Source organism: Strix aluco, chromosome 5 (genome assembly GCF_031877795.1).
Source record: "Strix aluco isolate bStrAlu1 chromosome 5, bStrAlu1.hap1, whole genome shotgun sequence".
Taxonomy (NCBI): Eukaryota; Metazoa; Chordata; class Aves; order Strigiformes; family Strigidae; genus Strix; species Strix aluco.
This window is the reverse complement of record NC_133935.1, coordinates 50,882,289-50,909,601: the sequence shown is the minus strand read 5'-3', so window position 1 is coordinate 50,909,601 and position 27,313 is coordinate 50,882,289. Positions and strand designations below refer to the sequence as shown.

Here is a 27,313-nt window from a genome sequence, read left to right as displayed (position 1 = left end):
TGGGCAGGCTGATGAGCTGCCCTGGCATGTCAGTCCTGGTGAGCCAGTCTCACTACCCCTGGGGCTAAGGATGACCATGTCCACAGAACTCATGTGTCTTGGTGTTTGCCAGTTATCTAGCAAGCCCTCTGGCACAAACCAGGTTAAGATAAGCTCATACAAAAATAAGTACTTAAAGGCTCCAAAATAGATGACAGGATTGTAGAAGTTTATAAAGGTACCAGCGGCAGAAACTGAAAAAAAAATCTGGTTTAGACTGTTTAATCTAAAATGCCTGTCATTCTATCCGGTTTTGCAGTTGGGAAGCTGAATTTATTTATTAACCAATTATTGGTGTACGTGATCAGAGATGTGGTCCCAGTGTTCCCAGGCAGCAGGGACATTAGACAGTCCCAGGCTCATGGAGGCTGCTGATTCTTATACCTCATCTCCTCCTTCGGGCCTCCCTGGAGTTCTCAGTCAGTGATTCACTCAAGAAAGAGTTTTCTCATCTTCTTACCAAAAGACTGATCACTCCCTCCTGCTTTGGAAATATAATGTCCTCTGGATGTGGCAAAGTCAGGTGGTTGCCTGCCTAGATGATAGATAAACTGTTATCTAAAAACTGTGAATCTTAAACTGGTGAGTAATACAGATTTTTTTTTTTTTTTTTGGTGCGGTATCCAAACTCTAGCTTGGTATGATGCTTTGCAGACGAAAACCCAGTGAGCTTTTGGGTTGGGTCCTGGACTGTTCTATTAGAGTTAAAGCACCTGCCTTCTCCTGAGGTCCAAATATATGCAAATACATGATTTTGCAGGTCTGTGCCATAGACATTCTGGTTAATTTTATCTCAGTCATCATAAGTAGCTCCTAATAGAGCCTGTTACAGGAGTTTATCCTGTTCCCAGGCGAGGGTTCCTGACCCTGAGTGTGCTGTGGCAGTTACAAATGGGGTTGCAAGCCTGGCAGACAATCAGTTTTATCTGGTGTGTATGTAAATGTTTGGGGTTGCACAATGGTAGGATGCAGGGTTGAGAAAAATTAGCAGCCAGGAAGAAATGACAGGTACTAGTATAGAGATCTTTGAAAAATCAGCGTAAATCTGTATCAATCTTTTCTTGTGATTCAAAAGCACAAAAACTTCCAGAGGTGCCTTTTTTGGCTTGGTGGGACTGCAGGATGGGAACCAAACTTCGGGTGTCTCCTTAACAATTTCTGCTCTTCTGAAGAGGAGCCTTGAAATTCTGATTCTCTAGTCAGGTTCCAGAGTAATTCTTTTTTCTGTTGATCTGAAGTCAGAAAGATATAAGTCAAACAGCAGTCTCAGCTACAAATTTGCAGAAATAGCATTATTTCCAAATAGTCATTTAAACTTGGATGTAACTTTTGTGGCATATGTAGACATGTAACTTTTTCTCCTCATAGAAACCAACTGAACTGAGAATGTTTTAAAGTGCCATGTCTGCATTTGATTTATATTGTAATGTAAAACCTGCTCCTGTACCCAGTACATCCTGTACATCCTGGTACATCAAGGACAATATTGCTACAGTCAATAACTGGTCTCATTTTAGTTTTTCCGTATGTCTTTATCTGTTCAAAATTATTCTTTTCACTGAATCAGTATTAAACATAAAGAGTAGTGTATAATTTGATGACGTTTCGTGGACTAGTATTAACAAAACTGGAGTTCTTTAAAGTCACTAGTAGCTCATGGTTTAACTGTTCTTCATAGACCACCTATCTGTAATTATATTCCTTTGATTTTTAGGGTTTTGTCATGAATAACATTTTATAGACTATTATTTAACCGGTAAATGTGTGAGTATATTAGACATAGTGATAGACAAGCATTTGAGAGGCTTTTGTTTGGTTTTTACTAATTGAAGATTGTAATCCAAATTATATTTGCCAGCTATGGGAAACCAGAAGATGAGGATTTTAGCAAAACTGAAGAAAAAATGCATTTATACAATGAAGGCTATTCTATCAGCTGACCTCCTTCCACTTTCATTTGCTTCTTTTGCATTCCTGTTCAAAGCATCATGGATTTCTGTGCTCTTTCTTCTGCATTACAAGTCTACCATCCTTTCGATACTAAGGTGTTATGAATGTTAATAATCTTTGAAGTTTAGTGTAGTACTTCTCTAAGAGTGAACATCACTTATGTTTCTGAAAAGCAGTATATCAGATATTCTGTTCTTTGTTATTATTTGGCAAGGAAAGGATGAATAGGGATACTTCACCTATTGTGGCATATCCATGGCAGTTCATGTGTTTGTGTAAGGAAGGAAACTGAGGTTGATTTTGTAGCTTCCCATGCTCTGCAGTGCAAGAGGGGAACAAGCAACGGAAAATTTGACATGATGGCTGCAACGTTCCAACCATGGCACTTGCATAACAATGGCTTCATTTTTCCAGGATATTGAGCACCCAAAATTTCTTTTGAGTGCTCTGTAAGCAGTGAGTGTCACTGCCTCTGATGATTACTCCAATTCTGTGTGGGTGTTTAAATTACAAATCTTGAAGACTAGTTTTAGCACCAGCAGTTCGAAAGCCTTTATCCTTTGCTGTTTCTATCCATGCTCATCTGCTAATATTTTCAAGTGGGTTAGGACAACTGTAGGAAGCAGGAATTGAGTGAGAGAGACCACCTGCTTTCCAGCAGGCAGTGCTCATCAGCTTGAAGGAGAAGGCACATCTGGTTACATCTTCTGGTCTAATTTAGTCCCTCCAGTGCCACTCCAGAAACAAGACAGTTTCACTGTCTTTTTCAAGGTACTTGTAACAGGCTTCTTGGAGCATTTCCCTAGGAAGCAAGTTAAGCCAATTTATGGTCTTTCTGTGCTTGGGAAAATGGTAGAGGATCCTCTCTATGGGAAGTGTGTATCCCATCTAGGGCTTCATGGCCAGTGGCCATGGCAATGGCCAGTGTACCTGTTGAAAGCAGAGTCTATAGAGAAACAGCAGATTAGGAGACCCTAAGTGGCAAAGTAGTACTTGTGGATAGGCACATCTTCACAGGGGTTTGAAAGATGTGGGCTTTGCTACAATCTGATCTAAGCCTTGTGTAGCTCCACAACAGGGAAAGAGCACAAAATGTGCACAGAGATCCCTTGGGGAAAAGGATGACCATGAGAAGATCGGAAAGTCTGTCTCATCTGTAATGGTTGTGATCCATTAAAAAACACCCGTGACTCACTAATTGGGAAATATGGTTACAACGAACTTTATTTTAATCTCAAACTGATGTTAAGTGAGACTAATAAATAAACAAATAATCAGAAATAAATGGAACTGCATAGAGATAAAACCAATGTTACAGCAGATCTCTACCCACTAGCAGCTGTGCTTAATGCTTTCTGAAGGCAGTTAATCCAAATGGGTTTCTCGTTCCATTACAGCTTCTAGTGAAACTGCTGAAAAAGATCTTGGTAGCAACTTTAGCATCTGACTAGACTGCAGACATTTGAGCATCAGCAAAAAGGAGAACAGCACAACATATATTAAGTACAAACTGAAATGTGAGATGTGGATATCAGTGTACTGTAGAAATACAATGCAGTTCTGCCTTGCAGGAGAAAAATTGCTGAACTTCATTCTCCTTCCTTTTGTGACCTGCTGGCTGAAAATGGATTAAGAATTAAAGCATTAAGCACCTTATGTAGTTTGAATATTTTTCCAAGAAGCTTTGCAGGCATACTTTCCATAGAGCAAGCACAGCAGTAATCTCTCTTCTGATTGCTGGGAACCAAGCCACAGGCACTCAAGTAAAGATGATTTTACTTGCTAATTTCCTAATACACACAGTGGCAGGACCAAGTTGTATACCCTCCTCATGCTTTCTAATAAAGACTTCTTCCATCTTAGTGTGGTTGATAAATAATGCAAACATAACACAAATTTGGCTTTGAACTTTCTGTGAGCTTCAGTCACTCAAGCACAACATACATTTTGCATACCCATTTGGAAGTTAAATTTGTCTGGGCCATCACAGAAATGAACACACATATTTCCTAGGCAGAGAAGACCACAGGAGGACAGAGAGACTTTGCTGTTGAGCCTGCCTCTGCCTGATTCAGTAATGCTCAATTACTCTGTTGGGTTGTCTGCCTGTTCACTTGCTTACTTTCTGCTGTGCCTCCCTGGAGCAAATCAGTTATGGGAACAGCTATGTACAAACTATCACGAAAAATCAGGTTTCATGTAAAAAAAAACCAATCAGGTAGGGACTATTCACATAAAATGAACGTGTTGAAGTCTTACAGTTCACCCTTGTGAAGGGAGGATTGGAGTAATCTTGATTTCATGTAATTGTAAAATTTGCAACGTTATTTTTTTCTGTGACTCTAGTCAAGCCATTGTTGCAATAGAATAATTAATAAGGTGTTACATTATGTCTCAGTAGCTGACAATGAAACTTTTAAAGGATAATATTTGTATGTTTAATAAATACATACTTACTTTGCATTTCCTAATGATGCAGGACAATTATGCATATTCAATGCGCATTGATACATCACTTTCATAAATAACTTCAGAGGACAGTCTGAGCAGTAGTGAAACAAACCTGTTAGATTTTCTAGATGTCAGTGGATGCTTTTATCAACTGTGCCCAGTTAAAGCCCCCAGATCTTTGAATTCAAAGGACAGCATTCATTTCAGACCACATCAAGAAAGAGCACCTGGTTCTGACTGCTTTCCAAGCAGAAATCATATGTCAAGCCACAATCTGATGACCAAAACAGTCTTTCCAGAATAATAGCTAATTTTTGAACTCATGGCAATTTTTGGAGCGCTTCAGTAAAGGATCACCAGAAAAGATATTATTTTTAATTTGATGCTACCTGAACCTTTGTGAAACATTGTATGCCATGAATGGAATAAAATAATGTATTTAAAGCTAAAACACATAGAAAAAAAGGTTTAAGTATTACTGTTGTAGAAAAAATTCATCCTCTTTTCTTGTCTTGCTCATTAAACATAATCAGTATATTAAAATCTAGTTTATGACTGAAAGAGTTTCAGAGATGAAGCTTTTACATTTTTTGCAATTATACCTATAATAGCCAGGCAGAAATTATGGGCTTGTCTTACAAATGACGTTACAGACTCGCGAATTAAAATGAATACAAATGACAAACAAAATAGCATTGAGAGATAATGTTTCCTAACTTAATTAGTAATCCTGGTTTTGAACACTGTTTAGCTAACAGATTTTTTCCTAATATTATTTGTGAAAATATATCTTTAGAATTGGTGCGTGCTTGGTATATCTGTTTGTGTAATCATAGAAAGTTGGGGAATTAGTGAAGCCTGGTTTCCTACAGATTAGTGCCCCGTTCCCCATAACCTCCTCACCAAGGAGGTGATGTGTTTAAGTAACTGCTTGTCCAGACATTGCCAGACAATGGCGTAACGGCTAATTTTTGCCTGCCCTGTGCTGAGCATGGGTATTAGTTTGGGTCTTCCTCCTTTGGACAGGAGATAATTTTCATAAAAAACTCATATGAACTTAATTAGCTTTTAGACTGTTTGTTGTTGAAATTGGTCAGCTTTCTTGGAATTAGAGGGGGAGAATAGAAAGGTAGACATACAGTTCTTAAGAAGAAGATAATTCAACTTGCAAAGTAAAGAACACAGAAATTAAGAAAAATAAGAAATTCAAGTATTACTTTCATTTGACCTGCTTTTGCATATGCATTACAATGTCATTTTTAATTAAGTTGTCCCATCTGGATTTTCCCGTGGAGCTGCCCTACTCCCTTACCTGATGAACAATAACTCCGAATTTTATTTAATCCTGTCAGGTATGGGTGAGGCGTCTCATGGGGTCCCTTCCCAAATACAAAATTATTCTCTTCTCTAAGACTCCACAAACATGAGTGTCCTTTCTTCTCCAGAACTGCTCCGTGAGGTGTGTGAGTCATCTGAAAAATAATCCCAGCTGCATAAGCATAAAACAGAGGTTGCGTTTCTAAATGCTCCATGTTTCCTGCAAATCGGATGAAGTAGCTCAAACGTGGCACCCAGGAGAAATTGGGGAGCACCTGGGGAGAGTCTGGCATGGCTTGCCAGCATCACACAAGGGTGCAGGGAGAACTATCATTCCTCCTGGACACCATCCAGCTGCCTTTTAACCATCCCTTTTTCCCCCTGTAGTCCTGCTATTTTCATGTTTTCCAAATTCTGCATTAAACACAGTGGTGGTTTTAGAGATTCTGAGCCTTCTTTCAGTGTTTTGATTTATACTGCAACAGGGTCCTTCTTGCCACATAATTAGCTGGAGGCAATTTGCTGATGTCCCAAGAGGACTGTGACTTGAGAGATATTATAGTGATATAGTTAGTCTGGTTTAAGATCAGAAACATCCTAGTTATCTGATCCAGAGTGCTGATCCAGCATGGAGTCACTCTGATGGGTCACTGATATTAGGAAAGTTTTGACTGGTTGACTTTGTATTGTCAGACTTTGTGCCAAATAAAATATATTTAATTTTGCCTTAATGCAAGTATATCATAAATGCTATATCAGGCACAAAAATGTGATTGTATGTTTACACCTGATCCACATTAAAATTTTTACTTTTGGATGATCTGCCAGTGCAGGGATCTTACATTAAAGATCCAGTCCCTAGCTAAAAGGAGCAGCATTTCAGGGAACACTCTGCTGCCTTGCCCCATAACACTGCTGATGAGTATGGATCAGAAATGGGAACCTTGAAGAATATATTCTTCAGGAACTGTAATGAGAATCTAATCAAACATAAGGGAAACTGAGATTTTTGAGAGGCTGATAAGGGAACAAAAAAAAACCCATCCAGAATTCAGCTTTTGCTGTAAATGAGGGAATGATAAAGCTTAGTAGCAAAAAAAAATATTTTAAAGAGTAGTTTAGTTAGGGTATATGAAAGCATTTCCTCCAAAAGTCATTCTTGGAAATGGCTGAATTGTTTTAGCCAAAATGTTCTAAAACAAACACCATGATGTTCCCCAGCGTGGAAACTTGAAGTACAGTGGTTGCTCTTTGGCAAAATTATAAACAATGTAAAACCTAAAAATAGAAAGTGACTTTCAGTGCCAGGCAAGGGTGGTATCATGAACTCTTCCCAGTTTACATAGGAAAACAGCAAATGCAACAAGGCTTCAGATCAAATACAGATTGTTTTTGCAAATACTGTTAGAGCGATTCTCTCTGAGATTAGAGGCCATATGAATCGTCTGATTTCTTACTAGAGATAGGGCCATCTGCCTCTGTTATCATGAATTTACCTTTCTAATAGCCATCTTAGTTGATTTTGCTAGCCAGCAAGTGAAATTTCTGAATTGTTCCTGAAGGCAACTTTGTGATTTAGCAGGTTAATTACAGCTCATTCCGTTTTCAATATTCATGTGCATATTCTTAAGAGAACCTAAGCTTAAAACACGTAAAACCATTTAATAGTTATTGTACTTGCACAGAAATGTTTATCTGAAAATCATAACTGTTGTGTCTTTTCTGAGAACAGCCCCTTTCAAGCTTACATTACAGTAGCTAATACATAGTATGTGGCATAGACTTTTTGCAAAAACATTGCTCCAAGTCAGCCCCAATCTGACTAGTGTACTGCATCACTGCAGCTGTGTCAGTGTGACACTGAGTTGTGCTGCACTGTCACCTTCACTCCAGTGGATTTACATCTCCAATAATATGTAACTATTATTATCTTTACGTACGGATGGGGAGATTCAGTCAAGAGGTGGTAGTTTTTCTGAGGTCACGTAGCAAATGAGGATGTGTCTCGCTCCTAGGTTCTGCCTGCAGCAACTTCATTTCTAAACACTTCCTCTATTTCTCTTTTTGTAAAATTGTGTATGTCTGTGTGCATGTTTCAGATTGCAAATACACCTGCCATGCTCACCGCCATGATCTGGTGCACTTGGGCAGCCGGCGGAATGGAAGATTAATGGACTGCCTCGCTCCACATGACACCTTAGATCCATCTTACAACAATGGTCAGGTAATAGATCTTGTGTTCCTGTAATTACTGCTTTCTCTTGTCAGCTCTGTAATGAAGTGTGGTCTGCTCGCCTCACCTGGCTGCTCAGGAAGAATGTCACACTTAGGCATGGCCAGCAAAGCTGAATTTCCCACCCAGTGCTGTGATTTTACAGTATGGCTGGGTCAACCCACACCTGGCTACTGCCAGCTGGGTCACTCCTGCTCCAATTACTTTTCAACTAAACTGACTGAAAGGTTGAAAAATACCACAAGAAAGGTATTTTTCCTGTTGCTTTGGGTCACTGTGTGGTTAGAGCAGGCATGTACGGCAGGGAATGAGAATATGGGGATGGAGTTCCCCTTCAGGTAGCCTCGGCCATACTGTGAAGCAGCTCACAAAGTGAGCTTGATGACCCAAGTGCCCTGTGCTGCTGAATGTAGTGCCATGAGGTGGGAAATAAAACTAAGAGCTTGGCTATTTGTGATCATTAAAGATCCTACTAGTTTTGTCTGGATTTGTTGTTATTCCCTCAGTTCTCATCAAATCCCTCTTAGGGTAATTTCAAATTTCCTTGCCTTGGTTCCCCAGCAGCTTCAATGGGTCACAGTGTGCCTCCTCATTTCCTTCCTTAAAACACCACAAAGTGTCACTCCTTGCGTTTCACTCTTGACATCAGGACCTTTCCCTTTGTTCAGGGAACACATCAAAGTAGCACATTTCTGCAGACAGAGCAAGGGTCTTCTGAGAAGAAGGTTCATACAGTGATAATGAGCCCCCATAGACATTTAGTGCTGTGATAAAGGTTGTACTGTGCTAATTAGCTCATGCCTCTTTGTATTTTCATATACATTTACCTTTTGTCCTCCACAAAAGTCCACCCAAAAAATCGGATGTTTAGCCCTTGAATATTTACTCCCAACTTGTAGAAACTTCTGAGAGGGCACCAAGATTGCTCAGTGCCCTTTGCTGAGCTTGCAGTGTGTGCTCCAGGACAGCACTGAATTTTCTCTGCAAGTGTAAAATTTATTTGGTAGGGGCGATGCATGCTCCAGCCACCCAAACTGTGACTGGGGACACAGTGTCTCTCATGAGCTCCTCATGACTTGCTGTTAGGAAGAGCAAAGGGGAATAACTCAGATACTGAAAGGAGAAGTAGCAGGGGTGGGGAGGAAGAAGGACATGGCAACACAGGTTTTGGAAGTGTGGGTGACTGTCAGCAGGAAAATACCACAGGAGCAGAAAGAGGCGACCATTAAAAGCCATTTATACTCAAAAAGGCATGTGTAGCTTGGCCATGAGGAATCTAAGAAAGAACTAGTGCCGTCCTGGATAAAGTGGCTATGAACGCTGAGCAAGGAAACTCTTTCTCGCTGTTTGAGCCTTACAGTACTCAGGGAAGCTGAATTTCATGTGCATTTGTTTAAGTGGAGCAAGATTGCATCAAAGAAGTACTGTTTTTTTTCCTGCTGATTCCTTCCTCTTGGAAGAAATGATAATTTGGCTGGTTGCTGTGGATGACAGTTGTTGCAAATATCCATTTTCCTCACTAGCTGTCTGGGTCAGTGTGTGTGCGTGACAACTGATACACATAAGATGAGGATTCAAATGCTATTTTCAGCATCCGTCATCCATTGATTTTGAAGCAACAATCATTTACGTGCACAAAACCTGGAATGCTTCCTACTGTGTGAGGTCATTTTCTTTGTGCATGGCTGTCCTGCATAGAAACAGCTACTGTTGGAGACCACAAGGTTTGAGTTCACTACTTCCTCTGCTACTTACCTGCTCATACTGCTTTGTCTTTCTAGGACTTACCTACTTGTCTTGTATGTAAAAAGGAATTAGAATTTTTGAAAATAATTTTAAGATCTCTGAATGGAAACATTGGCATTTACAGGTTACTATTTAATGAAATACAACTCCCAGCTCAACTGTCTTTTCAAAATTACTTTTCCCTTCCATGCTAAAATTTTCTGGACTTAGTCTCAGCCTTGAGGTGATATTTTCTCTCTGTTTAAAGTCTGAATCTCCATCTCACCTATACAACTGAGTAAGTGTTTAGTATAAGATAGTGAAGGAGTCAGAGGATGGGAAAGAGGCTGAATCTATTTCCTTTATGAAATTATTCTTGCATTCTTATTCTGTGGATGGTGTCTAGTCTTCAGGGTTTTAGTTAGACACAGGAGTGTGCTTTTGAAGCAAATCGTCCAATTGTCCTCACTTCCCTTGTTTTGGCTGATATCAGTGAGCAGTCTTAGAGCACATAAACTTAATTCCCTTTCAGATGAAAATTAAGCTGTTTCCTGAAACCTCTGAGAAGAGGCACTCCAAAAGCCTATCTAGGGTGCTCTGACCACTAATGGGCATTCAGTCCACAGGATCAAAACAGAGATTGTCTTCAGTAAAACCTGTGAAGTATTTATATTGAGGATTTTGGGTTCTCAGCACCACTTGCTTTGCTTTACAGAGCTGCTAGTGTTGCACCACAGTATTTGCTAACGTAGGCACCAGATACTTGGCACAGAACAGTCCCCAGTGAGAAGCAAATGGATAAGTGTTCCAGTGACGCCTGCTTTTGCTTTATCTACATCGTGACTTTGAAAATCACACTCTGAAAATCAACACCAGTTAATTTTGCATAAGCTATGCTAGTAAAATGTATAGTTACAAAGATCACTCATGTATTTGGGGATGTCTGACCCATACAGTGAGCATTGAGTAAAATGTGGAGGGGTTTTGCAGAACTGCTTGAACTTTGTAGTATTTATGGAGAGGAATGACTCGCTAACAAGCCTTAGTCCTGGGCTTTGTCCATTTTCTTCCTACTGGGATAACCATTTTGTTTGGAAGTGTAATTTTCTTTTTTTAAACAAAATAATTTTATGTGGGCAGAGCACTAGTTTGAAGTTGTTATACTCACATTCTTATGCTGGTACAGCTTAGATCTTTTCTTGTAAAGGGACATGGCATCTTTATACTTGCATAACTTCCTCCACACAGGGACATGATTGCTCTGAGTATGATGGTAGACAAATGCTTTGAGACCTAATTCTGCATGGCCTAAAACCATTTTAGACTGGTCAGGCAATGTGAATGTATTCCTACTTGAACTGTGTGATATAAACTGCACTTTGTCCTGCTGCAATGACCTTGTGGCACCCTGAGTGCAGCAGAGCTTTTGGCTTGGCTGTAGTTCCTGGTCCTGGATATTTGTTTGTGCCTGTACACTGTTGTATGTTCCTCCCTGCCCTTCCATTCCCAGTGGTGCCAGTACTGCTGCTTTTGGACAATGCTGTTTTAATATGGGTCAGGGAGATGTGGCTTCTAATGTTTGCTCGTGCAAAGCCCGATCAGCTCTTTAGTTTGCAACACAGCTCATGAACAGTGATGTCAGCACAACAGGGGCTGGGTGTTGTGGTGTGGCTGGAACACCTTAAACTCCAAATAACCCTGAACAAACGTCTTGTTGAACCACAGTTTGAGAATCCAGGCTTAGGGTTTCCTTATGGGAGAGAGGAATTTCTTACAGGCTCTTAACTGCTAATTTTGCAAAAGGAGTCAACAGATTTCTGAGGGATTTCCATCCTGTGCAATTACACCAATGACTTTGGTGCACCCACGAGTGGTCAGATAATCTCAGAATCTGGAATATGGACACGCTACTTGACTTCATTAACAAGTCATTTGGGCTAACAAAGCGTGAACTTTGAGGTCCTTTCTGTGTGTGTGCATACATATATACACACATATATGTTTCATTATAAAAAGGTCTAGGAAATTCCATTATGTAGCTGAGATCACTGAGGCTGTGGGGTTAAATACTTGTAAATGAAACTCACGATTTCAAACATACTGCAGGTACTTGATGGCAGAAATATATGGCTCAGGTGAAAGGGGGATGTTGTTTTGCTAATTGTGTAGCCTTAAATGTTTCCTTCCTGAAAAGGCTTCCTACAGAGATTAAAGAGGAAATGATGGATATTCTCTGTGATCTTGCAACAGAGCACTCAGAAAGAGCTGCGGAAAGAGCTGCCAGTTTCCTCCAGGAACAAGCAGAGCAGGATGAATAGAACCCCTTTCCAGCAGTCCTCTCCTGTGCTGCCACGTTGCCCATTACAGGAGCAACACCTCTGACTGACACTGCCAAGGGCTTCTCAAAGTCTAAGAAGTATCAAAGCCATTATGTGGACTTTCATTTTTTCCTGTTTTTTTTTTTCATCCCAGATGGATCAAAATGTTAAAATTTCCTATGCACGAGCCACAGATACAATTTCTTTTCTCCTTCAAGATGGCATGCCTTCCCAAAGAGGTCTCACTACACTCAAATTTTCCCAAAGGGTGGTCAGAGATGAGATTTGTGCAAGGCCTGAGACACTTGGTAAAAAGGGATATAGGCTGTCCCAAATAGCTTGGATAATAACACCTCCCAGATTGCTTCAAAATGCATGAATCTGCTGTGGAGAAGACTGAGAGTATCTCACAGTGCAAACACAGAAACTTCTGGACCTGGATAGGCACTGAGGTTTTCATCTAAATGGAACTGAAAGTAGTTTCAGTTCTTCCCACTCAGAGGTGAGGTAGTTTGATATCTCTTTTCAAAAATAACCCCTCTGGGAAAAAATTGACAATGCAAACCAAAATATCATGATGGAGATGTGTACAGCTCTTGATTAATAATGAAGGCTACTGTTGAGCTATTGATTGCTCTTCTCCACTAACTCTTGGTAGTGACGTGTACCCTGTACAGTGGGCATGGTTTTTAGGGCTTGTGTATTTCAAATCTCTGTTAAACTCGGTTATGCTTGGTAGTAGTTGAAAGGAAAAGAGGAAAACTGAATTATGTTTGTTTTGGCAAGTGGAGCATGATTTCATTTTTGCCAGTGACTGGAAAAACTTTTAAACCAAACCTGAAGCTGATTTCAGTTCTAATTGTGTATATTGCTCAGGCTACTTTTAGGGAAATCCATTTGGCAAAAATAAAAGCCTTGATAGATTATATAAACTAGAAATTAGTCCCAAGCTTTCAAAAAATAATTTGAGAGTATCCACAATAGTTCTTGGGGCACTGCCATCTGCAGCCTTCCTTCACAAGGGTATTATTAAAATGGGCTTTGCATAATCCTGACTTAAGATCTTTAAATTATAAATTAATTACAACATTTTAAAGAAGTCTTAATTTACTATAACAGATATTTGGACTTCTTTAGTATTCTCTGGCGTTGTGGAATAGTCTGTCAGGTTTGCTAGGGCAGACAAAATCAACACTTCGGCCGATGGTGACTAAGGCAGTAGTTGAATATTGCAGGTAGGACGAATCCAAAAGATGCATTTAAACAAGGAGGGCTTTTTAAAATTGAAAGTGGATCTTAAAGTCCAATAAATAAAGACTGGATGAGGCACGTGGTGAGGGCACTGTATCATCATACCACCAAATAATGTAATACTAGAATTAATATTTTTAACAGAGTGGACTCAGCTTGTTGGCACCTGGCAGGAATTTTCAGCCCACAGAAGCAGAGTCATGTTGTTACAGCACTATGTTTTTTAAGCGTTATTTAAAAATCACACATTTTGATCAGTAAATATATCCTTAAACTTTTTTTCTTAAATTGGGGTTGTTGGGGGTTTTTTCCATTTAGAATACTTGGATAATGTACAGGCCTGACCTTTCAAACAGAAAGGTAGCAAGATCCCTGCTTAAAGAACACTGTTGAAACACAGAGATCAATTATCAGTTGTTTAGCAACCAGATCAACTCCAGTCAAACAGCTCTGATTTTCTAGTTACATAGATGAGGCTTCAAATTACAGGAAAATACTGCTATTAGGTGAGGGGAACATTTAAAATGCACTTCTGATTTTTGCACAGTTACATTTTTCATATTCAAGAGGTTTGTGTAGTCTCCCTAGAAAATGACATGTTTTCCTAGTAATGTGGGCAGCTTCAACCTGCCATTTTGTCAGCCGTCATTATAAGATCAATGTCTTCTTCCACCTTTTATTTCTAATACACACTATTCTTACTACACACATTTTTCCACAATCCTTTCCAGTTTCTGCTGTCAGTGTTGTGCCAGGTGTAGGATGTAAAATACCAAGTGCTTTTTTTACTGTGGCAGTTTTCTTCCTAATTCAAAGTTATTAATATCTTCCCAGTATCTCAGCAGGCTCAGCAGTGCACAGATGATCACATTACAAATTGAATACAAGTAATGTAGGCTTGCATGTCCCATGCGTTCCAGGTGGGTCTCTGATATTCAAACAGCATTGCCTAATCATGTTGGAGAGAAAGTTCAAGGAGAACTGATCCTCTAAAATGTGAAGTTTTATGTGTTATGTAGGTTATATAGTGTGATATAGCTGCACACTGATGTGAGGGGTAGCCAGGCTCTGCCTGAGCAAGCAGAGGGGGGGCTGGCAACAAGCCAGAATCCTGAGGGTTGGGTTTGTGATAATTTGCAGCGAAGATATTAGAGCACAATGTCTTTCTGATCTTTAGGGTAGATTTTCAACATGCAGATCAGGACAGTGATCACTAGGACAATTGGTTTTGATGGGGCATGTGTAGGCAAACAGATGTTGGCTGCCTGCATCAAAACATGCATGCTTGAAGAGGGGTATTTTGCTGTTATATGTTGTAGATTATGATTGTACATGGAAGTTGCCCAGTTGCTGGGTGATAAATCACTAATTATGATAGTGTCTTGAGTACCTTACTCAACCCTCAAAACATGCAAAGAAAATGAGCACTGGCTGGGAAACTGGTAAGTGGGGGGTGAACACTGGCCCCTGCGAGTTTGTCCTGGTGCAGTCCTGACACTGACTTTTGTCAAAAGTCCATGTGCTGTAGATGACAGATGGAAAATTAAACCTCACCTCTCTGTTAGAGATAGACTGGTAAACAGGGTGACAGTGTCTTTCATTCTTCCCTTCACAGGCTGCCTGATTATTTACTTTATAACTATAAAACACTTTGACCTAAATGGAATTACCAGCAGCTGTGTCAGGTCTGACCTAATCTATTAAACCACAGGGGTGAACTGGTTTCCAAGCAGGATGAGGGTCCAAAGAATTATTTAATATCAGGCACTTTCTAGCGCGCTTATTCATGAGGCTGATTTTATTTTGCATTTGAATGTTCAGGAAGGTAGCTGGGCTGGTAACTACAGACTACTTAATTCACCCCACGTAGACCTGCCCTAAGCAAATAACAAGACAGCAGCAAGAGTTGATTAGAAGAGAAAGTCAGAACTGTTGTGAAACTTGCATCCCATTTTCTCATCCAGATTGCCTAAAATATTCTTCAGAGCTTCACACTATCTCTTTCTTTTTTTTTTTTTTTTTACAGTATCAGGCTTCTTTTGTTGACTTATGGCATTAACAGCTGTTGGAAATGTACAGAGAAGAGATTGCTGCTGCCTTTTGACTCAGTGCAGGAAGGGCATGATGCAAAACCTTCCCTGGTGGGGAAGGAAGGTGGGGAGTGGCTTTTGATTATTTTTAATGATAACATTGCTGGGTGAAGATATGAATATATTTGTTGCCAGTCTTTGATCCAAGTAACTTGCCAACCAGCAGCCCCACAGACAGCTGTTAGGAAAACAGGTAGAGGACAGACCCCTATGTTGTTCTGATCCTGTCCTGTTTATCTTACAGGAATGTAAAGGCTTGTTTCCCAGAGAGTTGGAATCAAACAACAGGAGGTAGCATTTTTCCTTAGTGATTCATGGCTTCCTCTAACTGGGGATGCTGCCTAAAAGCTGCCCTCCCAACTCTTCCTCGGTGCAGCGGAGCCTGCCTGTTTGCATGAGCTCGGTTTCTCCTCAGCTCCATGGTGGTTCCCTTTCTCCCAGGGATCTCGTTTTACAGTGAAGCTCCATTCTTGTATGTGTTGTCTCATGTCAGACTGCTCCACAGAAAGTGTGGATAAGAACTTACATGTTCCCTGTTTACTCTGCAAATAGTGTGTATAAGCATGTAAAAATTCAGCGATGTAGTAAGTGTTAATGTTTCAATATACTTACTGGGAAGGAGGAAACTGTCACCAGTCATATGTCATTTAAAAGCAATGACAATGAAGTCATACTAGTTATACTTCTGGGGAGTAGTCCTCTTGTTCCTACCCAAAATGTAAAGAAGTACCTGGCTTTCCATGATCAAAACATACTGGGTTTTCATAGCACTTGTGGGAAATCTTGAGCAATAGTCACTTTGTCGTGTTTCCTTCTTCCTTTTTATTTAAGCTACTGTAAGCCTCCATTCCTGCAGCATAGGTCCCAGTGGGGACCTTGCACCTCTGGTTCCTGTGACCTTCTGATCCTTTACTGCCAAGCAAAAGAAGCTGTCCCGAGACAAAAGGCTGCTGTGTTGTTTCTTCTGAACACAGAGACAGAGCCACAAAATGTAGACTCCTACAAGCTTTTTAGATCTGGTTTGTTCTACAAAGATTGTGCTGGTGATCAGTTATTATTTTTTTTATTTCCATGAATGTTTATTTCACAAGTGAACCCTTTCAAAAATGAGGTAAGTCCCTTCATCACTTCATTCAAGATGTACACCTTACGTTATGGTTGTGATATTCCAGATGACATTTTTTTTCCAGAGCTAGTTTTGCATCTTGATCCCCTTTCACCTGTGACCTTTAGATTTCTTATGACTCTGGTAATTTTGTATGTACATCTGTTTTGGCTTGCCAAGAAAAAAATTCACATATTACATGGAAGAAAAAAGGAAGAAAATATGTTTGACAGGTTTGACATACTTAGCAAGTAAAGTAGTTGTTCACTGAAACCTCTTTTATTAAGCATATCTTCTGTATATTTTCTCAACAAACATGTTGCATGTAATCTGCAGTAATGTTTCAACTGGATTAACAGAGAAGCCTACATGACTGTTTCATCTGTGTGCGTACAGACATGTGTGTATAAGGATGCGGCCACTTCCACTTCACTTCCCATCTTGACTGCAAAGTCAGGATCCTGGTTATAAAGTGAGGAGGCTGCAAGGCGAAACGGCGTGTTGTTTTTCCTATAAAATATATACAACATCCTGAATCCTCCAGCCACTTTTCTTTTCTGTGACCCAGTTCTTAATCAAGAGGCCTCTCCTAAGGATGAGTTTTGGGTCAGCTCCTGGCCCAGATGTTCATGGAGCCATGCTGCTTGAATGCTGGACAGTGCTCTGAGAAGATAAACCCAATAGGTCTTTGCATGCCTGCCCTTTGTGAATAATCCCTAGAGAAAATGGAAAAAATCATCTCCCCTTTATGTTTGGAAAGAAAACTTTCGTCATGGGACCCCAAGAGGTCTTCAAGCACATACATTGCAACTAGTCCTGTGAACCAAGGGAAAGCTGCAGATGCCCATTTCAGGTATTTTGCCTACTGATGTGCTGCAGTCAGCTGGATAACTGAGTAAAATTATTTGCTTTGTCTAAATCATATCCTGTGCTTCTCCATCTCCTTTTCTGCCAGTATTTGCAAGTGTATATGTAGCCATGGTCAGTACCCTTTTAAGGCTTTGTCTTTTCTGACACAGTGTTTGTTTATAGCGAGATAAACACCATCATTGATTATTTCGCTTTACAATCCTGAATGAGAACAAAGCTGTGGTGATAGTTGCCATGGGGCAGCAGGATGAGGTCAGCACCATGCATCCTGCTTGGGGCTGACCTCACCTAGCTGACCAGGATAAAATTACATTTTCTTGATTTCCCTAAGCTTTTCCATTGCAACGACCTTATCAGACCATTCTGCAACATTATTGTCTGGGGAAGGAAGACCAGTGTATAGCAAGACTAAACACTACTTTTACATTTCCCAATACTCCTAAACTTGTGTTTAGAGGAACACTGCTCAGTCTATGCTCCACTCTGAGTTTTCCATTTGCACTGTCCTCTGTCCTCGACCTTCCTTTTGCCATTCTGACTAATATTTTCATTTACGGTAACCTTGAGGAGAGATTTCCTTATCTGCATATATGACTAATTAGTAAGGGCTTATGATTATTATAAAGTAATTTGTTGGAGTTAGGAATTAGAGCATGAAACTGGGACTGAGGAAGCCAGATTTGCAGTCCTTGCTCTACTAATGACTGATTAGATATGGCCTTCAGCAAGTCAATTTGGCCTTGGTTTTCAGATGTGCTGATTTAATTTTTATTCTTTTGCCTCCAGCTTTTTTTTCTTCCTTCTTTTAGGGGGAGGGAGGTGCCCACAGTATGCAAACCTGCTATTTCATTTTACCTCAAATATGTCCCAGTCTGGGGAGTCAGAAGTGTTTTTGAAAATAGTGACAATGTGAATAATGCTTCTTGCCTATCTGCTGCTCATAGCTGCGCTGAGGATGAGCTCTTTCTTGCAAAGTGTTACGGGTGAATAAATGCACCACGTGTCACAGAGTTACATTCTGAGAATCTGATTGTTTCTTCTTTATGCTATACTCATAACTTCTATGAATATTCCTGAATTTGTTAAAGAATCCATAATGTGGGGAAGGAAAGCAAGGGTGAATTATTAAAATTGAGGATCACAGATAGGGTAAATTCAGAGGTAAGTCAGTATGAGAGCATGGAAGGAGTAAAATCTCTGACAGCTGCATTTGTGAACTATGATTTTACTGAGTTCTTTATATTCCTTTCCCCACAATTAACCATAATACCTAGAGAGAGGAACTATTTATTGAACAAATACAAGAAATAAGTGTTTTGGAAATACCTAGGATCCATATTTCCAGTTGTAATTAAGCAACTGCTGTCTGAGAAGTGTCCATAACATTACTCTTTGGGTGTAGGTCAAGGGTCGTCTCCTTTGGCTGAACCATCTTTCTGAGATCCTGCACTCCGTCCCCCAGCAGGAACCTCCCAAGCTGTGCTGAGCTGCACAGCTCCCACAGCTTCCCTCAAATCAACCTGCACCCCCTGACCCACTGGGCTTCACCCCTTTGCTGCCAGGTCCTTCCACACTACTCTGGAGTAGCTCGTTCCATTTGCATATCCCCCATGGTGGGGCTGGAGAGAGGAGAGACCCTCACTGGTAGAGAAAGAGGAAAACAGAAAGAGAAAAGGGTCAAGAGGGGCTGAGACGAGCCATCTGGATTTTTTGTTCTTGTCTGCCTCTGTCTCCCATCACACAGTCTGGACCTCCCAGGGCAGCCCCAGGGCAGCCCCACTCTTGGGTTTGAGAATCATTGCATTAGGTTAGACACTGAAAAAGGACATGTAGGGTCCAGCAGAGTCAGTGAGAGCAGAGGAGTTTTTCTGCAACAGATCTAGTTTCACTAACAGTTTGTAAACATCTATTAACCATCTTCTTTTTTCTTTAAAGTGTCCTCAACTCACAGTTTTGACCCTTCTTTGGACTGAGATTGCCTGCGGGGGAGTCAGCACAGCATGTCCCAGAGCTGGGGACAGGAACTGCTCTGCATCCTGAGCCAGAAAGAGAGGTTAGGAGACATGGACCCTCTGATGTGAGGGAAGTATGCGTGCCTCCATCCCACCCACCCTCAGGCTACCTAAATTTAAGATGAGTTGGCCATGGTCCAATGGTTGGCATTATTTCATAGACAAGTCCTCTAGACTGTGCTAAAGTACTGTGCATAAGAGCAGTCTTTCCTGGTCATTCCACATTCTTCCCCACACTTTCATTTCTTTTAAGTCACCTGTGGTTTTTGGCTTCAATTAAGAAGGAAAAAATTTCTGGCAGTTCTGCTGTAAGTCGAATTTGGCAGTTTCACCGGTTACTTCCAGTAATTATCTCCATGTCACAGATATGCCCTCTGTGCCAGTTTTAGGAAAACCTTCCACCATTCTGGTGTTTGAGTAAGGAAATGGATTCTTTAGGAAATAGCCTTCTTTACAAATGCTCTTGCTGTGGTCTTTCGGGAAAGGCTGCATTTGAAATCTGAAATATGCTGATGTGCAAATAATTTCAATAGATGACCTGCAGAATCTCTTGGCAGGGCTGATGGAGGCAGTTTGCTCTGCTTCCAGCCGCCTGCTTCATTTTGGCAGCCGCACGCCTTCTGGCCCAGATGCCTGCAGCCTCTTATCCAAGTTAGGAGCTAGACAAATTTTACGTGCTGTCCTGTAAATGCACCTCAGCTTATTATCTGTGTGAAGAATTAGACCTAAAGCTGAGGCTGCCTTTTGCTTCCCAAAGTTATTTTAAATGGACCCAGTAAAGCTGTATTACAGATTTACAGTGGTGGATGTGCCTGCAGACTCCCATCAAGGAGGGGATGGAATCATTGTTTCCTTGTAAGGGTATCTGCCTGACCACAGAGCGGTGGTGAACACTGCCAGCCAGCCTGAGCAATAGCAGGCAGACCTTTGAAAGCAGTAAAGCACACTGAGGCAGATCCTCCCAAAAGAGCAGATGCTGAAGCAGATGTTAAGGCCACACTGAGGACCGCTGAGCGCAGTGTGGGGGGATTGTGGTAGGAGATTGCTTCCAGGACGTGGATGTGAAATTCTTAGGTATGGCTCACAGCGTTTGTGTGCCTCTCTGTTTCAAATCCTCATGGCCCTGCCACAAGCCTGTTTTTAAAAGTTTTGCAGAGTTTTACTAAGGTGTGAAACACGTAGTTTTTAAAAAGACGTTCAGACCCAAATGAAATGAAGGTAGATGCCCTAATGCTACAGCAGAGTGTGAGCTTTTTAGTATTATTCTGCTGTGATGTTATATTCAGTGATGTTTCTGACACATTCTGAGTTCTCCAAGTAGACTGCAAGTTCACTGGTTACTTTCTGACCTTGAGGTACAACCCATCCTTCAGTTATCCTGTGACTCTGCTAATTTGGTCGCATGTCAGAGGAGGGGAGGAGCACCCACAGTGTTAAATTACCTGCACATATGGATGTATGGATACATCTGTGCATCTGTTGAGACACAGAAACATAACCTCTCTTTGGCAATGCATTGCTGTGGCTTCTCTGCAGGTCTGGCACTCCAGACACCGAGTGCAGGCAGGAATGCACAGTACTGCCCCACGATTATGTGGGGGTCTGGTACTGCCCCTGTGGGACAAGAGGTAGAGGGTAAATGATGGAGACAGCGTACAACTGATGAGAATAAGCACTGATGAGCAGAACTGGAAGACAAGGTGTGAGGAACAAAGACCATCTGTTTTAAAACAAAAAACATGCACTGTTTTTGCCGGATGCGGTTTTTTAACAGCTGGTGTTGGTGGGTTTGCCTTTGTAATGACAGCTACCCAGACAGATCTGAGATCCAGTTGGTGTATGGCACAAAAGAAAGTGCTTGTGGCTCATGCAGTCTGGTGCTTTGTGCCCCAGAGTACTTTGTGCTTCTCTCCTACATGGAGCCTTCCAACCTCTGACCAGTGACATCTTACCTTGGTACTGTTAGTTCCCCCTTGCCCTGGTGCCCAGCCTGTTTTCCTCTTGGGGAGCTCCATTTCGCCTGGAGGGATGGCTCAGCTGATGAAGCAGATGTTGGACTGTGGCAGATTTCAGCCTGGTGCTATTAAAAAAAAAAATAATCGAAATTGGTTCCAGTTTATCCTAACCATCTAAGCCCTAAATTGAGGCAGTTCAGCAGCTGCTTCACGAACAGCTGAGCTGCCTGTGCAGAAGGACTGGGAACCTCTGGGAGAGGGGCAGCTCAGATTGATAGCCAAGGGCAAGAGTAACTACTTGTGTCAGACCTCAGTTTCTAGGTACAGCAGTTGTGTGGCACATCTGACCGTAGCAAAGAAAGTCAGAGTTGTGAGAGATGCCTTTGTGAGTCTGTATAGCGAGCGTTTTTATGTCAGTGACAGAAAAGAGAACATGTTGAAACAAAGTGTTCAAATGTTGTAGGAAAAAAGCTATATTTAGTTGTTCTAAAAATTGCTTAGTACCAGACATGAAGGAAATGGCTGTGGCAACCTACACTCCTCCAGTTTCACCTGTTGCGGTGTTTCTTAAGCCTAGAAATATCTATGAAATAAATAACAAAGCAGTTAAACCTTCCCCAGAAGAGGCATAAACAAACTACATTCACTTGCCGAAGCAGCTATTGCTGAACTATGAGTTGACCTTGAGCTGTGTCGATTTGCTGTAATGCAAACCATCTGCACACTGAAACAATTAAAGCCTTCAGATCTCCTAGGAGTTTCCTTCCTCCGATTATAACTTATGTGCTGTGGTAGAAGCATAGAGGTAAACAGCTAGTTAGTATGGACCTCTGTGTCTGTAATTTTATGGTGCAGCACATACAAAACCATTTTCATTTGAAGTGGCAGTCGGCTTTCAAGTAGAAAATATAGCATCTGCTTGGTACTGAATGCTGGAGTCATAGCTTGTAAAACAGCCTGAGTTAGACACATCTGCTTTGCCTCCTCTGCTTCCCTTCCCCCAGCTTTTCCTTCAGATGTACCATTTTCTATGATTTTTAACCAAGTTTCCGTAAAGTACAGGTCATGCTGGAGAGGCAGTGCTCAAATACAGACAGCTCTTGTATAACGTCCCTGTGCACGTGCTTAACTTAAACCCGCCTGCCTTCTCAAACAGTGGTATGTAAATAGCACTTCTGTGTAGTGAGTCTGTGGCCATGTCTGAAGAAAAAGGATTGGATAGCAATTACAAGCAATTTTATAAAAATCTTGATTACTTTATGACTAGTTCGGTTTCCAGAGGCTCGGAGTTTACACCTCCTTAAAGGCTTAAAAAATCAATCTACAGCCATGGCATCAGACTTTGGACATTGCTGCGGTGGGAAAATACCAAAGATGTTGCTTCTGTAGGATCTCTGCATAATTTGCTATGTCCCGCAATTGGCAAAATTTCATATGAAAAGCTCTGCAGTGTAAAACCTCTTTTTAAATGTTCTTCCACTATTTCTGTCCATCCAGATGATAGGAGCATTAAAATCTCAGATCCTCCCTTTTCAAATCACAGGGAAGAGTAATCACGCAAGCTTAGCAAAATAAGAGAAGAATTTTATTTTACAAGAATAGGGATTTTTTCTGATTTTTGAAAACAAGTTCAGAAACAATTTTTAGAAACTTGTTTTTAGAAAACAAGCTGAGCATTATAAACAATGTAAACATAAGCAATAACTGTAAAATTAAATTAATTAAATATTTTGCTTTTAAAGTTAAGACTGAAAAATCATGAGTAGATGCAGCACTGCTTCTGAGCCAGCTGTGACTATTTGTCTCTGTGGCCTTCCATCCCAGGTAGTGAGTGACCCCTGGCCGCAGGCCAGGTAGTGCAAAGCAGCTCAGGTCCACATTTCTCAGGGAAGGCTGTGTCCTACACCCCCATACCCATGGACTCAAGATCTATCGTGCATGTTTTATCAGTTCAGAGTGCCTGGAAAATGTGAGGGGAGGCTGAGGAAGCAACACTGGCTGGGATAGTGTAAGAGGATAGTTAAGAGCAAAGGAAGGCTGGAGGGTCCGTGCTGCCAGGATGGTGTCATTTCTGGTGCTAACTACCCCTGGAAACACCTCTGGGATTCGTTTTGAAGGGAATGCACTGATTTGCTGTAAAAGAGAGCCCACAAATGAACTACCATGTAAAATAAGACTATCACAGCACCAGACCCTGGGACTGAGCTGGGAAGCTGAATTATTTGGCAGTGTAGGTCCAAGTCCTATAAATTCTGGGTTATATACATGTTATATATAAAAGACTGTCTATAACAAATAGACAAAAGTATATCAAATGCTAGATTTACAGTTTCCTTTATGATCTGAATACTGACCCATGTCTGACCTGTGCTGCAGGCTAGAGAAGTAACGAGGGTCTTGATCATGCCCTGCATGTAGGGCATGGGGGACATGTTAAGCTCAAGGCAGTCAGTCATGAAAGAGGCATTTCCCAGCTTACAAGTACATGTCTTTGAGACCCAAATGCATCCCCTTTGTGTTTTATTTTTTATAACATCATGTTTTTTCATTAATGAAACAGATAAAAATAAGTAACACCGACTTCCTTGCATCAGCCCAGGACTCAGGCTCTGACCTCTTCACCCATCGCAGCACCAGCCGTGGCAGCAGGCTAAGGCATAAATAGATTCTTTCCTTCGGGGTGGGATGGTGCTCCTACTGCATCTAAGTGCAAATGTTGCTTTTTTTCCCTCTGGTCATCTCTTTTTTTCCCCAAAGTGCTGTCACTACATCTGATTGTTAAAATGTAGGCAGAGGAGAGCAAGAGCCGTAAGGACGCAGGACGCCTCTGACAAGGCTACAGCCCCGTGCAGTCTGCAGCTCTGCTGGACTTCTCATTGATGTAAGGTGTCCACCCCCTCCCTTCCTCTTCCCTCCACATGTGAAGCCAGAAGGCCAACTTTAAATCTCCTAAATTGAGGATTTGAGATGCTGTGTGTACATCATTCCACAATTTTGAAAGAAAAAAAGAAGCAACATATTTTCCTTTTTTTTGTTTTCTCTCTTCTAGTTCTCCAGTATCTTCTCAGGCTTGATACATATGCTTTCTTTAGCTGGCCTTTCACGTAGAGTACTTTTTTCATCATTTACCTTTCTAATTTTTCAGTATATTTTTTCTTTAAATCTTCCTTCAAAATTAGAAGCATATATCTCAGTTTTCCTACACATGTGCTCTTTTTCCACCCAGAAATCTCCCTGGTCATTTGTTTGGGGATTTTCAAGAATTCTGGAGAGAAAAATCTGATTCTTATTTCAAAATATTACCTTTTTTCTTTGCTTTTTACTTTGCCAATGTGCCTATTTTTCGCTCCTGTTTTTTCTTTACTCCCTGCACTCCTGTCTCTTCTTTAAACTGTCCTACTCCCTCCCCCCCCCCCCCCCCCCCCCCCCCCCCCCCGCCCCCGCACCAGTGCTCTCACAGTGGTGTGGGAAAAGCATGACAGCAAAGGTGGGAATCAGGAAACTCTTGGGCCAGTGAATAGGACACAGGCCAAATGTGAAAGGATTTAGTGAGATTTAGCTAAAAGAAAGCCTGATTCAGGGCAAAATTTTCAAAGGTGGTCACATCCTACTGAAAGTGTGAAGAATGTTCATCTTGTGCAGCACTGCAGAAGTACAGGGGGAAAAAAATAATTACCTTGCATTAGGAGCTGGCAGCTTCTCTGCTGCCTGCTGGGATTGCAAGCTGGGGAGCAAGTGGGCAGGCACGGACACGCAAGCGGGGCTGCCCTGCTGCAACTCCCAGCATTTCAGCTGGCAAGGCTGGCTCAGCAGGCATAGGGCACTGCACTTCAAGGCTAATTTTTTCAGATTTTTTCAGTTAAGGATGGACTGGATGGATTAGACAGGCATTTCAGCAACCAGTTGTCAGATCTGTTGTCCTGTCAAACAACACTGTCTTTCTCCAATGCTTGACTTCACAGACTATTGCCAGAATGATTTACTAGAAAGCCCTAAACTTGTGTGGACAGTTTCTAAGGAGTTTCTATTATCTATCACAATCAGGCTTATTAAACAGAGAAAAATGTCATCTCGTACACAGTATGACAGGACAATCAATTTCTTGTTCTTTGTCTAGGAAATGACAATGTGGATGTGATTCCCTGACCAGAAGGCCCCTTCCCCCACCAATTCACCAGTTTGAGGACAGATGCTGGGAATCAGATTGCAGCTACAGCGCATTAGGGCTCACATTTTCGTGGTATCCACAAAGCATGCTGAGCTTCCACAGTTGTGGTTTCTATACTTAAAACAGAAGGTCCTAGTTAATTTTACTACCCCAAGTATTTTTACATACTGTTAGCAATTAGGAACAGAATCAAAAGTAGGAGAATGTCTGTTTTCTGTACACTTTATTATAAAATATTTCCTCAAGATTGTATTTTCTGGTATAGTAGCTCTATTGCTTACCCTGGCATGGTGTGGGTGCTTACAGAGAATTACATGACAGCACTCCCAGGCCTCTGAGCTTCCCTTACGCCAACCTTAGCTTATACTTATGTCTGACTATCATATCATTGGGACTGTGTGAGTAAGGATGAATTCTTCACCTGTTTATTGAGTTGGGACTTCCGGGCTATGGCTGGGTGCTAACAGACTTGTGATCTGACATTGTTAGGACTGGCTACAGCATAAGCTAAAAAAGCCATTGCTGCAGGGGACAGATTGCCAGATGTAGCATGGCTCTCAGCTCTGAACTCTTACTGCTACTGGCACATCCACTGATCTGTCTATGCCACAGAAATCCAGCCTTTGAAATGAGCGTGAGGGGCAGGGCAAGACTCAGTTTGGTACATTTGCAGAACTCTCTGAAACCCTCTGATTAAACATATGACAGACATACGAAATATTTGTTCATCATTTGTATTATAAAATCTACCTTTTCATATCTGTGACAAGGAAGCAACTGTTTAATAATGCAGTTTATAGTCAACAGGAGAGGAAGAAAAAGAAATTAGTAGCAAATATGTCTGTTTTGGAGAGCAGTTCTGCCTAACTGGGATCCAAATAACCTGAAAGAAAAATACACACAAGTACAGCAGAGGATTGCTTTATGAGCTTTATCAAAATCCTTTCAAAGGCAATGGGAGTCTTTCTGTTGGTCCTGGTGGGTTTTAGGGCAGGGCAGGATGTGGGAAGGGTGGTACTTGCACCACATGACAAGGCCAGACTCCATGGCAGTGTCTTCAAACTGCAGAAATAGACCCCTGGTGAATGTTGTACTTGTAGACTTACAGTGACCAATCTTGAGTCATCTTGCTAAGCTGGATCAATGACACTCACGTATTTTTGAAATAAAAAGGGGTATTTCCTGAATATACTGGGAAACTGTCAGACTCTAACCCGAGGATGATGGTAATTCTAAAATTGTCAGGAAGGTACAGTTTTATCTTTATAGCTTTAGGTAGCGACTAAGATAAAGTCCCCAGTCCTCCCCAGTCTATGTTCATGTTTAAAATTACAAGTAGTTCTATTGATTTCAGCAAGACTGTGCGTGTGGGTAGGTGGCCACATGTATGCAGCATCATAAAAAAGGAGACAAGTACAGTCTCCTCATTTCATCCCATTTCTATCCCCATTCAAAATAATGCAGGTCTGACTGCTCCGAGCACAACTCCTAGATGGGATGGGGGAGGTGAACTTGCTCTGAGTTCTATTATCCTCTGACCAGTCCAAGTATGGTAGATGAAGACCACAGATTTGGTGCGTGACTGCAAGTGTGTGAACATGTGAGCAAGAATCATAGAATGGTTTGGGTTGGAAGGCACCTTAAAGATCATCTAGTTCCAACCCCCCTGCCATGGGCAGGGACACCTTCCACTAGACCAGTTGCTCAAAGCCCCGTCCAACCTGGCCTCAAACACTTCCAGGGAGGGGGCATCCACAGCTTCTGTGGGCAACCTGTTCCAGTGTCTCACCACCCCCACAGTAAAGGATTTCTTCCTTATATCTGATCTA

At 41.4% G+C, this 27,313-nt stretch overlaps 1 protein-coding gene across 1 annotated transcript in view; it reads left to right on the top strand.

Moving 5' to 3' along the window:
- Positions 1-27,313, top strand: part of RASSF3 (Ras association domain family member 3) — a 98,965-nt gene that overhangs the window by 11,444 nt on the left and 60,208 nt on the right. Inside the window, exon 2 of the mRNA XM_074827304.1 lies at positions 7,857-7,981. Coding sequence (XP_074683405.1) covers positions 7,857-7,981 — 125 coding nt within the window. The remainder of the gene's footprint in view (positions 1-7,856; positions 7,982-27,313) is intronic.